Source organism: Tachypleus tridentatus, chromosome 10, assembly GCF_004210375.1.
Source record: "Tachypleus tridentatus isolate NWPU-2018 chromosome 10, ASM421037v1, whole genome shotgun sequence".
NCBI classification, from domain to species: Eukaryota; Metazoa; Arthropoda; class Merostomata; order Xiphosura; family Limulidae; genus Tachypleus; species Tachypleus tridentatus.
The window spans coordinates 53,883,622-53,897,792 of NC_134834.1; the positions used below are offsets into that span (position 1 = coordinate 53,883,622).

A 14,171-nucleotide genomic window follows, 5' to 3' on the forward strand; every position below is an offset into this window, starting at 1 on the left:
GGCCAGGTGGTTAAGGCACTCGACTCGCAATCCGATGGTTGTGGGTTCTAATCCCCGTCATACCAAACATGCTTGCCATTTCAGTCGTGGGGCGTTATAATGTGATAATCAGTCCCACTATTCGTTGGTAAAAGAGTAGCCCAAGAGTTGGCGGTGGGTGGTGGTGACTAGTTCCCTTCTCTCTAGTCTTACACTGCTAAATTAGGTACGGTTAGCGTAGATAGATCTCGTGTAGCTTTGCGCGAAATTCAAAACAAATCAAACCAATGATAATGTCAGTTAAACCCCACTATTTGGTTATAGCAGTCCATGAGTTTGAGATTGGTGCTATTGACTAGGTGTTTTCTCTTTTATCTATCAGCTCAAACATGTGGGCGCCTGACACACGTATTCCTTGTGCAGTTTTAAACGAATATCCGAAACAGTCACAATACGAGCTAATTTCAAAGCTATGACACAGTGTGATGTTAATTGGGTTTTAACATGAAAGTTTAAAATACAATGTCATTGTGTCTACATACGTAAATTACGTGACCTGTTTGTTCTGTCAAAATTATATTGCAATAAATTACTTTGTTTTACACATTAGACAAATTGTTGTTATTGTTATTTGTTATTTCGAATTTCGCGCAAAGCTATTCAAGAGATATCTGCGCTAGCCGTCCCTAATTTAGTAGTGTAAGACTAGAGGGAAGGCAGCTAGTCATCATCACCCACCGCCAACTCTTGGGCTACGCTTTTTTTTTTTGCAACGAATAGTGGGATTGATCGTTACTTTATAACGCCCTCACGGCTGAAAAGGCGAGCATGTTTGGATCGACGGGGATTCGAACCCGCGACCCTCGGATTACGAGTCGAACGCCTTAACCCACCTGGTCATACCGGGCCGAACAAATTGTTGATAAATTATTTTGATCAAAACACTTGAAAAGTAATTACTAAATTTCAAAGAAAAAATAATTTTCTCTTTCATGTCTATCTTAATAAGATCCAAGGTTTCAAATAGTGTATTTCAGAATACACGAAGATAAAGTTTGGTTTACATGTACACATGTGTATATTTAATCTGCCTTTCAGAGACTACTGACTTTTAAATGTGACCAACATAACATACACTTTCCAAAAAATATTGCTTATCTTGACATTTCAAACATTCCAGGCCCGGCATGGCCAGGTGGTTAAGACACTCAACTCGTAATCCGAGGGTGATCGCCTTTTCAAGCGTGGGGGCGCTATAATGTGACGGTCAATCCCACTATTCGTTGGTAAAAGAGTAGCCCAAGAGTTGGCGGTGGGGATGATGACTAGCTGCCTTCTCTCTGGTCTTACACTGCTAAATTGGGAACGGTTAGCGCAAAGTGTAACTTTGCTTAAAATTCAGAATAAACTGAACACTCCAGCTTGTTAACTTTGTACGAAATACTTGGTTTACAGGTAGTTTTAAGAATTATTAAGAAGAATAGACAACTTAGCCTATGAGGATGCAAATTTTAGGCTTATATAATTTCTGCATTTTAAACAATTACTTTTTCTTTCCAATTTCTCTGGTTAACCCTCGTTACAGACACATCATATTTGGATTTTGTAAAGTAAAAGTTATAAACTTCATACAATGTCACACTATATGACTTATTGATTGTTTTTCATCATTCTCACAGATTATGTTTTTTGTTTATATTCACTACGTAATGATTGTAAAAATATGTAGTCATCTAACATTTGTTTCAATACTTTGTAGACGGGTCCGTGCAATCCCACCTCAGACACTCGAGAATCGCGTATGCTCATTATAGAGTAATTCTCTTACTTATCGTGTTTTACAGATTAGTTAATTTATCCTTGATATATAATGCCGCTAATGCACTGTATAATATTCAATGTATTGGCCTCTCAAATCACTTATAAGTCTTTATTATCCACGGTTTGGTCCACGGTTTCAAAAATGCACGTTTTACAGGGTGATCTAAAATGACGTACTTCACTGACATTGTACACAATACCAAACATTTACAAAGGGTTAAGTTTGTTATATTAAAAATGTTTTCAATATGCAAATCAGTAAGTCACTAGACAACTACAGGAGATAATAAAGTCGTGGTAAAACAGATTATCCCAGAATTATATTTTGTCTTTTTGTGTGTTTCGTAGATGGTATGATATCATCAAAAACTGACCGCTTTTGGGAAGAGAAAATAGCCCTTGTTACGCAAAATGTTTGTGCAATCAGTTCATAAAGGTATTTTCAGAATGAGGACTAAGAATTTTTAAGATACTCATCTTCCTTCATAATTGCATTGAAAAACAAAGGAATATGAATCAATTTGAGAAACCAGGACAATCCAGAAAGAGGCCTGTATTAAGTCTTACCATAGCCATCGTAAGCAAAGTGAATCATATTGTAACAAGTGAGATTCCACAAACACAAAGATCAGTGGCAAAAGTAGCTTACGCGCTCCTGGCACCAGTACACAACATAAGTAAGAAGTATCTCTGTCTATAACAATGTCAATAGATAAGCAGCTGGAAAATTAAAAGAGTATTCATGCTATTCAATACGAAGGCATACCGGCGAAGTCCTTGAACAGATCCTATGGATTTTGTGCAATAGAACTGTTGAAACAGTTCCTGGAAAAACACCAGGACCTAACATGAGCTTCAAACATGAGGACCTAACGACTGAGTCTTTTGCAATAGAAACTACGCTGCAGGACTATTGACAAGAGTACATGGTCTTCAGATAGAGCGACATTGGACGTGTCGACATGGAATGTAACAACTGGTGAAGCTCTAAAATCTTTTAATATTAATGTACTCAACCTCTGGATTTATATAACTCTACATGGTTTATCGTTTAAATCAATGCAAGCGTAACAGGTCACGTAACTATTTATAATTATATTCAATAAGTTGTATTACAACGGTGCAGCTGGTGCTAGTCATACATATAGTTGCTGTGATCGGAAATAATGACACGTCAAATTTTGATTCATGTACATACAGATGTATGTATTCAAGAGAAGAGTAACCTTTTAACATGCTTTATTCCCTTCATAATTTTAATAAATACATAATTTTGAACTATACCGTACATCAGTATATGTTTCATCAACTTATATTACATGACTTAAATCATTTAGTAACTTTATTATATTTGTAAAAAATCATTCGTGTATTAATTCCTTTAACTTCTAAGCTATCAAGATAAATCTCCACAACTATTAGAAATCAAAAAGGGTGCATTATCTTCTATGGTGATTTACCAGTCGATTCAAAATGATATTGGTTAAATACAATATCCGATATATTGTGTTTTTTTAAATTTAACTTTCCAAATGTTATTCTATTAGAAACCTCTAAGTACATATATATGTAACATATATATTTTTATTATATATTTAAGGTACTTTTGGAAATTAAAATTATTATTAAATGGATGACTATTTTAAAGATTTGTTCTACTTAATGTTGATCTGTTATTCGATAGGAGCTTTAGGCTATTAGAAATGGTGTCGGTCAGTGTACGATAAATCGTTTGTAGGTAACTTTAGTTGTGGTTTGGTATTACGTTTAAAGCTTCTTTTTAATTCACTACGGGTTTTTTAGCTAAGTGTAAGTTAAGAATATATATTAAAGTCGCCTATAGTCAATTAGGTAAATCACGAGTACCAGAAATCGTTTGAAATTTTCACAATTCAGTAAATGAAACTACAGTTGTTCTGCGAAACTTCTCATAAATTTATTCATAATTTTTTTTTGTATTGCGTGAAAAAATGTTAACAATTTACTCTAATCTCAAACCTCATCTCACGAAGACAAAAACAAATACATAGTGCGTTGGTCTTTATCGTTACACAGAAACTTTTACTGTAAAATGTAATATCACTTACTCGAAATATAAGATATTTAAAAAGATGTTTAAAACCTGTTTGTCCATATTGTGGGTTTTTTTTTCCGTTTCATGTTTACTTTATGTTTCGCGAAATCTTTACTCAGAGCCAAATTTAATATTTTTGCCACTAGAAGTAAAAAACCTACAATGTTCGCTCAGCTGAGAGTATAAACAGCTCTACAAAACCTTAAAATAATGTCATTTGTTTTCAAATGTAACAAAAAATTATTAAAGTTGGTTCAAGGAAAACAAAATTATCAGGTTAAGTAGCAGATAACGCTTTTCATATCTTTGCTGGAAAAAATACAAACGGTGGAGATGACTGACAGAAAAAAACATGTAAAAAACAGACAATTTAGACCATTATAATATTTTATTGTACTTCAACATACTCGATTACTTTTTTTCAGGTGTAATAATAACATCAAATCTCTAAAGCATTTTTATGATAAACTTCAAACTGTGTTATCTGCCTTAAATAAATAAATAAAAACTGTATATAAAAGAAATATAGTTGTTTGTTTATTTCTGTGCAAAACTACACGGGAGTTATCTGTGCTAGCCTTACCTAACTTAGCAATGTAAGACTAGAGGGAAAGCCACCCCCCGAGCCAACTCTCAGGCTGCTCTTTTACCAAGGAATAGTGGGATTGACTGAACGTTATGACACCCCTACGACTGAAAGGGCGAGCATGTTTGGTGTGTCGGGGATTCGAGCTCACGGCTCTAGGATTGCGAATCAAGCACCTTAATCATCTGACTACGTCGGGTCAAATATAACTGTAGCAATAATTCTAGTATTGTAAACGATCTATTGTCAAAGATGATAAACTGTATTCTACTCCCTGATTTTCAAATATTGCGTGTTGGAAAACATTAGCGATTTGGTGTTAACGTTTCTTCACAGATATCAAAACGAAATCATTTTATATAATATGATAATAAGAAAGAGTCACATCTGTTATTACGCCGGTTAGGTGTGTAAGTTTTGTTTTTGTCCTTGACAAATTTCCTTGGGCCGGGGAGTGAGCATTCTCGTGGACGGTGTCTCCAATTTTACCCATTATTCCTTTATAGTTATTTCACTTCCAGTTACTTTTAACTTAATTCCACGTAAGACTGATTATAGACACATAAGTCATGAGATTAATTATTCGCCAAAGTTGACATCAGCATTTCACGCAAGCTTCTGCTTAACGTTTTCTATCAGCATGGCTTGAACCGAAAAATAAACAAGTATAAATGTCATGATGCAGTTAAGTCAAGAAGTGTATTATCATGTTTCGGTACGGCATGTAGACACTTCACCTTTTATCTTCATCATGCATATCGTCACTGATCTACTTGTAATATTCCAAGCAATGAACGCACACGTTCACACGCATATACAACGCCTTCTTAATTAAGTGAAACGAGTATGTTGAAAAGAGGTTTCTCCTTTGGCCAGGGTACAGAGGGAAATCTCACGCTTGTCCATCCTTTCTTCGTTCGACACGTGCTTTTAAAGGTAAAATTTATACAATTTAAAGGAACAAACACACAGCTTTATTAGTTGTGCCGCAAGTCAAATTATTTTTGTTGTTATAAAACTAAATATTTGTTTCTTAGCATTCCAGTCAAGGTAGGATTGCACTACTCAATCACGTGCTATATCTAACCAGGCATGACAGCACCCTGAAGCGAGCTGCATTGCTGAGACCATTAATGAGGTCAACTCTCCTCCCACTAGCCCAATAGGTGAGAACTCCTTTTCCTGGAGAATTTGTTGTTACCTTTGACCTTTTGTATCGTTACAGGTACATGTTAGCAAGGTCAGGACCGTCAACTTGGGAAAACGTACACAGCAGGACGGAGTCTTATATTTAAGATTTATATGATTAATAAAATCGTTATATTGCTCTTGCTATTTGCTTTATAATAGTCTACAGTGTTTCCATAGTTTAATAAAATCACCGATAAAGTTCTCAGTAGATGTGTTAAAATTTGTCTGGCAAATCATGCAAGTACTTATGATTGCATTCAAGAAGCATTTTTGTAATAGTGCAGCAGGTGCTAGTCATACATATTTTGTCCTATTCCGTTTAACTTAATGATACGCCAAAATTCAATGCACAACCCTTCTTAGTAAATATGGAGTTATGCATACTGAATGATGTAAAAAGAAATACAAAGGTGAGTAACAAAGTAGCAGTTTATTATAATAAACCAGTCAGTGTAAAACAGTTTGTCGTATGCAGACATACATTCCTAAGCGTTATTTTTCAACAAATTCTTCTTAGAAATATATTAGCCCTTAAAAGGCGGTCATCATCAATCGATGTTGCTACCTACAACACCCCCGCTGTTTAAGGGTTAATTGTACGAGCTTAACGAATATCTAAGTGATTTATTGTACAGAAGATCTACAAACATTAATTTTACTTGTTGCAAGAAATTTCCTATTCTTAACATTTATTTTTAGCATCTACTTCATGTCCTGCGACATTTATAAAGTCACATAATCGATAATGAATAGCGAAATAAATAGGTAAAAAACCTTAATTTATTAAAACCTTTTACCTGTATTTCGAGCCTTTTAGTAACTAAGCCTGACGAGTGGTATACCTGAAAAGTTATAATACACTAAATTTCATTTCAAGAACCTTTTAAATATTTTACATGCCTTGTGTAATACTTGGAGTGTGCTTTGCTGCACAATAATGGATAATCTTATATACAAGAAATTCCAAATGTTTTGGCTTTTGTTTCATAATTCTACTCCGGTTACATATGTTACTCAATTAGCCATGCACCTCAGCAAATATTAACAGATAGTAAGCTATAGAAAATATTTCCTTACAATGGATACGAACAAAATTACTTGATTGCCTCACACAATAAACTGAAGCTAATTTCTAATGAGAAACATGCGAATATTCTTCTCATAAAGAAATGTAATACTCCAACCGATGAAAATCTTTACCGTGGACGTAACCGAGCTGAAGAAAGTTGATATTGCTTGAAACCACATTTGTTCATGTGAAGAAATAACTTTTCACACGATCGCACCTACTTATTCATTGATGAGTTACTACTCTGTTAAAGTGAGCTACGTAGGTAGAGAAGGCTTTTAAAAAGAAAATAACTTATGATTTTCTGCATTAATTAATCAGTAATGAGATGCAATTTCAAGCTAATTCCTATACTTTATGTTAATGTCATTTGTTTTTAGACATCCGATTGCAGAAAAAAGTATTGGTGTACAGACTTTTATCAAACAAACGAGCGCCCTCTAGTGTATTATTTTATTCCTGGAAAAGCTGCTCAAGGACTTACAAGGTTGTATTGAATGCTGCAGAACCAGCTCGTGACAACCGTGATATTTAACGTGTCAACAGTGTATATCAATAAGTAACACATGTTTCAAAGTAGGTGTGTGATATACCTATGCTAAGATTGGAGCCTGTTATCTCTTCACTTAAGTATCTGGAGTTTGATCGAACAACAGCGTGAAAATATCAGCCATATTCTACAGCGTTACGTTTACATTAAATATACCAGACATGGGGCCATTTCGTTGTGCTGATTTTCCTGATACAAATTCCACTTCAGGTATTAGACTTTGATTTCGCATTCCTGGGCTCTGTTCATGTTTGTGTAATCTTTTGATTTACCATTCCAGGTTAAATATACATTCATTAGAAAAGTGACGTTGCTAAAAACACGCTTGCAGTTTTTCTTGTTTTGGTCGTTAGGAATTTTTCATAATACACTGAAATACACCTAAAATTCTAAATCAAATCTAATTTTCAAAAAGAAAAACATATACCAGTTGTGATATAATTTCCCCAAATCATTAGCTATCTTCAGTATTAATAATTAATGACACCTGACAGCTGCCTCTGAAAAACACATTTATAACGCTACCCTGCTAGAAAAATATTCAACTAAAGCATGTCAGAGCTAGGAGTGTCTCCAGGCTGTATTCCACTAGAAACTTATAGTAAGAATAAATGAAATAGTTTATTATTTTATTTAGGATTTTCCATCTGTATGATACAATCTATGTCCAATTCTAAAACAAATTCACTGTCCCAAGGTATCAGTCAAAAACCATTCTGAATGTTTCACCGACCCAATTTGTTGACAGGGAGGCTCACAAATTTTGAGCTATATAATGAGCTTTAACTTGGCGAAAATGTGTTAAATTCAATCAAGCTAATATTCAATCTATATCAAAAACATACAAAGATAATATTCTCTGTTTGTCGTCGAAAAAGTGTATCTCTAAAATAAAGTTTGAACCAGAAACTTTTATTCAGTATATTATGTAATACTTATCACAATGTACAAATAAGGCATAATTTAACTTTCATTAAACAATTCAACATTATTAAGTAGAAACTCCAGCACTTAATGTGTTAATAATATCAATCAATAATAATCATAATAGCATAATAAGGTTAAGGAGATTAAAGTCAGCTTCGCTCGACAGAATATCATAACACTATGGGTAAACTAAACAATGCATCTCAATAAACATATATTATAACACTATCACCACAGTGACAACATGAATTAATTTAAACTTAGCCAACGTCGCAATATATTGAGCTCGTATGAGAGTATACATTAATTATTGGAAGCGAAAATGACAAAAGATTGAACATTTTAGCTGGTTAACATGTTATTCAAAATAAATACACCTAAAATGACAGCTCTGTTGAGACCAACTTTTGTAATTCATTCTTCAAATGAAAGATTTATTGTATGATAAAATTTATATACATGTATGTGTGTACAGTTAAAAATGGTGGTTGCTTTAATAATTTTTTGTCTCGTTAAATTTTGTTGGAGCACTTAAAAAGGCAAGCGTTTTAAAATAATTAGTTTTTGTTAAATATTGTTAATGAATGCATTTGAAACTGAAGACACCTTGAGGAATTCTTATGAACAACTGGTGAACGTCAGAGAATATCCTTCAGAATTATATAGCTAATTTCTAGACAGATATTTAGGTCAAATTCAAAAAAACGTATTACAAAACTTGTGTCTGATTAATGCAGAAATGCATCAGTGTAAATATAATTAACTATAAACATTGTAATAATGCATGTGTAGAGGCAACAGATACCGCCTTACCAAGAACAATGTGAAGATGGCAAAAATATCAAATCGCATTGCATCAAGAACGTCGGTAGGTGATATTAAGTTACCCCTAGTCATTTAGCTTCAACATCTTCAATTACTTTCAAACTATGATGATTATAAAAACTAGTAAGAACGTTGGTTAAGCATTGTGTTTTTATATTACTTGAAAAATGTAATATGAAGCCATAGAATAAGAGAATAGCATATCCTGAAACGAATCTTAACAGAACAAATCACTGAATAGAGTTAATATTTAAGCCTGTCTTTCTTTCGTATGTTCTAACAAATAAATGTTGAAATGTTCAACTTATAACTGATTGCTTTTTTTATCATAAAAGTGCAGTAGTTGTTTCACAGTGCCTGGTACTTACTTGGATATTAACATGTGGCGTTAGCTGGCAAGCATGAGGGGCTGGGCTCTGGCACAGGGTACAAGAGGCCGTGAAGTGAAGCAGTGGGCGGCCTGTACAGCCGGGAAGTGTTTGCGCTCGGCTCGGAAGAAGTTGACAAATCTTGACTAGCTGCAACACAGCTTCTCCTGGTCACAAACGTGCCAACACCGACAGCTATGTCTCGCATGCTTTCTGTCAAGAGCCAACTATCTCGGGAAGCTCCTCGGCACCCGGTAATTCCCACGTAGTTTTGGCACTATCTCTGCACGAGGAGAGACAACTCCTAGCCAGCGTTAGCACAACAGAATGAAAAAGAAACTTTCAACAGGCCTGAACTCCAAGTTACCTAGTCTGTGGTGGCATTCATTAATCAGTGTTCTTGTTTCTCTCGAAGTGATTGAACAAGAAAACCAAAACTACTCTACAACACCAGGGAAACTGGAAAACTGAAAGCTTATTCCACGTGCTCCGCTGTACCCAGTGAGACGCTACTGTCACGTGAGTCTAGAAGTTATCAAATCAGAGAGATTTGGCCGCTATAAGTTCATCTGCTACGTAACTAGAAAAACATCAGATGACGGAAGAAAGAAAAACTAACGCAATATTTATTCCTATTTACTTTGGTACTTGATAAATAAAAAAAGAAACTATTGTTTTCATCTAGATATATATTTATAAGGACTAGTAAAAGAAAAATAATTTTGATTTTTGTACTTCATTGTGATCATTTTTAAAACATTTTAAATTAAAAATAAAGATAGCAGCAGAGAAGTGAATTTGCTCGAGAATTATAGTCAAATATCATTTAGTGTGAGTCTAAATAATCGCAATGATAAACGCTTTTCTTAAATGCCACCACGACATCTGCTTCTCTTGTCACTTTTGGTCCCAGTCGTATTTCTTAATTCAAAACAAAGTCACAAACATTATGTATATTAAATTAATTTCTGAAAATAGGACATTTTACTGTAATAAAACGCTAATAAATGCACAAGCTGGCGAACAGTATTCCATGACTGTGGGTATTACACACTTTACCTCTGTGGTAATAACATTAGGCTTATAGGCTGGAAAAATAAAATAAAAAATATCCTAATCTCAGATTTTCAGGTATATTAAAACCAGCTTAAACACTATACTTGTACTTTGACTCTGCCCTCGGTTGCAGTTCGCTCTTTATATTGGTGAAATTTTAGAAGCAAAGTGTGTTTTATAGAGTTTGTTTGTTTTGGGAATTTCGCACAAAGCTACTCGAGGGCTATCAGTGCTAGCCGTCCCAAATTTAGCAGTGTAAGACTAGAGGGAAGGCAGCTAGTCATCACCACCCACCGCCAACTCTTGGGCTACTCTTTTACCAACGAATAGTGGGATTGACCGTCACATTATACACCCCCACGGCTGGGAGGGCGAGCATGTTTAGCGCGACGCGGGCGGTGTTTTATAGAGAAACAACGGTATGGAATTTTGGTAATTGTCATTACATTTGTTGATATTTTTGGTTTTTTTTCCTTTCAATATCTATAATGGTTTTGAAAAGTTAGGACACAGAAAAATATTTAAAAATAGAGGGGCATTTATAGCATCGTGCTATGTCATCTATCCGTTTGAAAAGTCTCTGTTATTGTGTGTAAAAGTTTAAAATTCTATGACTCATCTCTCCACATAATTTATTTTAAAACACCGGTGTATAAAGATAATACATTAAGTAAACTTTCTCAGTTAAAATCATAAGAATCGACATAACATAACATCCTTTGTCCCCAATGTTAGGCCTGGCATGGCCTAGCGCGTTAAGGCGTGCGCTTCGTAATCTGAGGGTCGCGGGTTCGCACCCGAGTCGCGCTAAACATGCTCGCCCTCCCAGCCGTGGGGGCGTTATAATGTGACGGTCAATCCCACTATTCGTTGGTAAAAGAGTAGCCCAAGAGTTGGCGGTGGGTGGTGATGACTAGCTGCCTTCCCTCTAGTCTTACACTACTAAATTAGGGACGGCTAGCACAGATAGCCCTCGAGTAGCTTTGTGCGAAATTCCAAAACAAACTTGTCACCAATGCAGTTAGACTAACGAAAATTGATATAACTTGAAGTTGTAGTTCTTATTTGTCTATGTTAGATTCTGTTAGTTTGGTATGTGATATTGTATTTATTGTTTGGACCAAAGAAGCATATTCATTTTTACCTTCACTTATTATAAAATCGTTATGTCGTGGGTGAAAACAGCTATAGCAATCATCTTTAGCGTTTGAAAGGTGCCAGCAGTAGTCACCTCTTTGATAATTAGTTACAGTGTGATTCGTACAGATTTTGTCTGTTAAGTATTAGAACTTACAGTCGGTCTTCTTTCTTAATCTTCTGTTTACCTGTATGTTGGAGGAGTTATTGCCTATGGTATTTTCTGGGACTTAGCTTTACTACCGCGATACTGACCTGTAAGTTAAAGATAACATCACTGATAACTTATAGACAAATGTATGAAGTAGCCATCTAAAGTTTAAGATGTAAATAGAAATTTAGTGTTAAAAGTTGCTCATAGTCTTTGGCCTATGACGCGAAGTAATATTCATTATCTACATTATTAAGTCTAACACATGTTGCAGATCGCTCTGTCTATTACCTATGCTAGTAAAAATAAGACGTCGATTTCCTCACATATTATCTTTACTAGTTTCAATAAGACATATTATCGTCAAAGTGTTGTTTGTGTTTTGGTCTTTAGCACAAACCTGCTGTGCCAAAGTATAAAATAACTCCACACAATCTGTCACATAATTTGTATTGTTACACGATGAACATTTTCAGTTTCTATACATAATTAACGACAAGAACAACATTGACAATTATATAACGAAAGAGATATTGTCCGTCTGTATATTAGTGCTTTCCAGGACATGTCAATAATTAGAGTATAGCCTTTAAGTACAGACTTCAGTTTCATTGCTTTTTATATTTTTTGAAACTACAGATGTTATTGAAATTATTATAATAAAACCCTTGAATTATTTAGTTAGTTAGTTATTATAAGGAAAGCGGAGACAGGAAGTACAACCTTGTTTTAATTTTTCCTTATTTGGTTGTATGAATAAGAATAAATAGGATTGTTTTGGTGACTTCTGGGGTCATTAGTGTTATTTGATGAATCATATCAGCAGTGTTGAGAACGTGTTTTTCTATACACTGACAGAAAAACTTATCGAAAACACTTGACGGACACGTCACAACCAATTACAACAAAAAAGGGCCCCATGGACAAGGATTAAACTTAGGAAATAAGATAAAGATGTGGATTGTTTTTAATCAAAGAGGGTTAGCCTTGTGTTCTGCTGTGTTTTCTTAAACTTTATACAGAAGTAATAAATATGTAAAAACTTAAGCTCTGCGACAACAACGAGAATAACTATTTATTATTTGAAAAAATTGCAGGGAGAAACAAACTAGGCTACATGCTATATAGTGCGAATTATAAAGTGTCAGTTGGTAGAAGATATATTTTAAAAGTATGAAGTGAATTGCATGAAGACAACACCTATCATATTTAATCTATGCAAAAAAAGCACTAAAATACATATAAATACTTAAGCCTACAACGTCTGACTTCTAGAACTACTGCTATTACTAGAAAGTAGTGGCTCCTAGTGAAACATTGTTGAGCTTGGCCTATAATGTTTACCATGCCGAACTGTGACTTACATGTCTTGTATCACCGCCGTGTCACGTTTTCTAATTTCTTTCTCAGAAAGCATGAAAATAAAAATCAACGTATAACAATAAATAACACTTCAGATGTCTTGATTTCTTTTATGCCTTTCCTTTCTGAAAAAAAAAAAGTAAAGATGGAAATAAAAACTACTTTAGAATTCGTGTTCATTCTGGAGTTGATTTTTAATTTATGACATCTTTTTTTTTCCATCAGTGTCACTTTGAACTGTGTGACTTCTTAGAAGACGAAGACATTTCATAAAATATTAACACTTCGAAATAATAAAAAATGGTTTAGAGGTCTGGTTTCTCTCAGGTGAAATTTATTCCAATGTCATTAAAAAAATGCCATTACTCCACGTTATGTTTACTTTATATATCATTGATTTTAATGAAGGTCATTCTAAGACGTTATTATTTATTCCAAGGTCAAGGCTACATTTAGAATAACGCATAGGTATTTCCGAGATCAAGATAACTTTAGAGCAAAGCCCACTCTGGGATCAAAATCAGTTTAGAAAGAAATGTTTTGGGTTAAAGGTTACTTTACATAATTCGCTTTTTATGATTCGAGAATCTTTGTAGATAAAATAATACAATACAATACATTGTATTGTTTGACGTTTCTTAAAATTAGATAATAATAAAAGAAAAGAGAATTTCGTCAATTGGAATATAATATACGTTTTACTTGTCAGTCTAGCTTTGTTGCTAGCATTACCGAAGAGAGACAAGACTTCTAATTCCAATATAATGCATTTTATCATCATCTGATCATATGGTAGTGTTGCAAAAGAAGACATCTGTGATCACTCTAGAAAATAATGCACGAGCATATTCTAACTGAAGCTAGCTTTACATAGTATTTGTTTGTTCGTTAAATTTCGCAGAAAGCCACACAAGAACTATCTCTCTAGTCTCTTATAGCTTTGAACCAATAAACCACATACAAGGTATCTAGTCAACACCACTGAATAGTGGAATTAGACCCGCTTCCTTATATGAGCCCCAAATTTTGGAGTGTGAATTGTGTTTTGTTTTTAATTTGGCAGAGATGCTACAAA

At 34.3% G+C, this 14,171-nt stretch overlaps 1 protein-coding gene across 1 annotated transcript in view; it reads right to left on the reverse strand.

The window, feature by feature from the left end:
* LOC143229296 (fibroblast growth factor 8-like) overlaps positions 1 to 9,839 on the reverse strand; it is a 64,756-nt gene extending 54,917 nt beyond the window's left edge. The window contains exon 1 of the mRNA XM_076461428.1: positions 9,391 to 9,839. Coding sequence (XP_076317543.1) covers positions 9,391 to 9,404 — 14 coding nt within the window. The 5' untranslated portion in view covers positions 9,405 to 9,839. The remainder of the gene's footprint in view (positions 1 to 9,390) is intronic.
* Between the last annotated feature and the right edge of the window lie 4,332 nt (positions 9,840 to 14,171).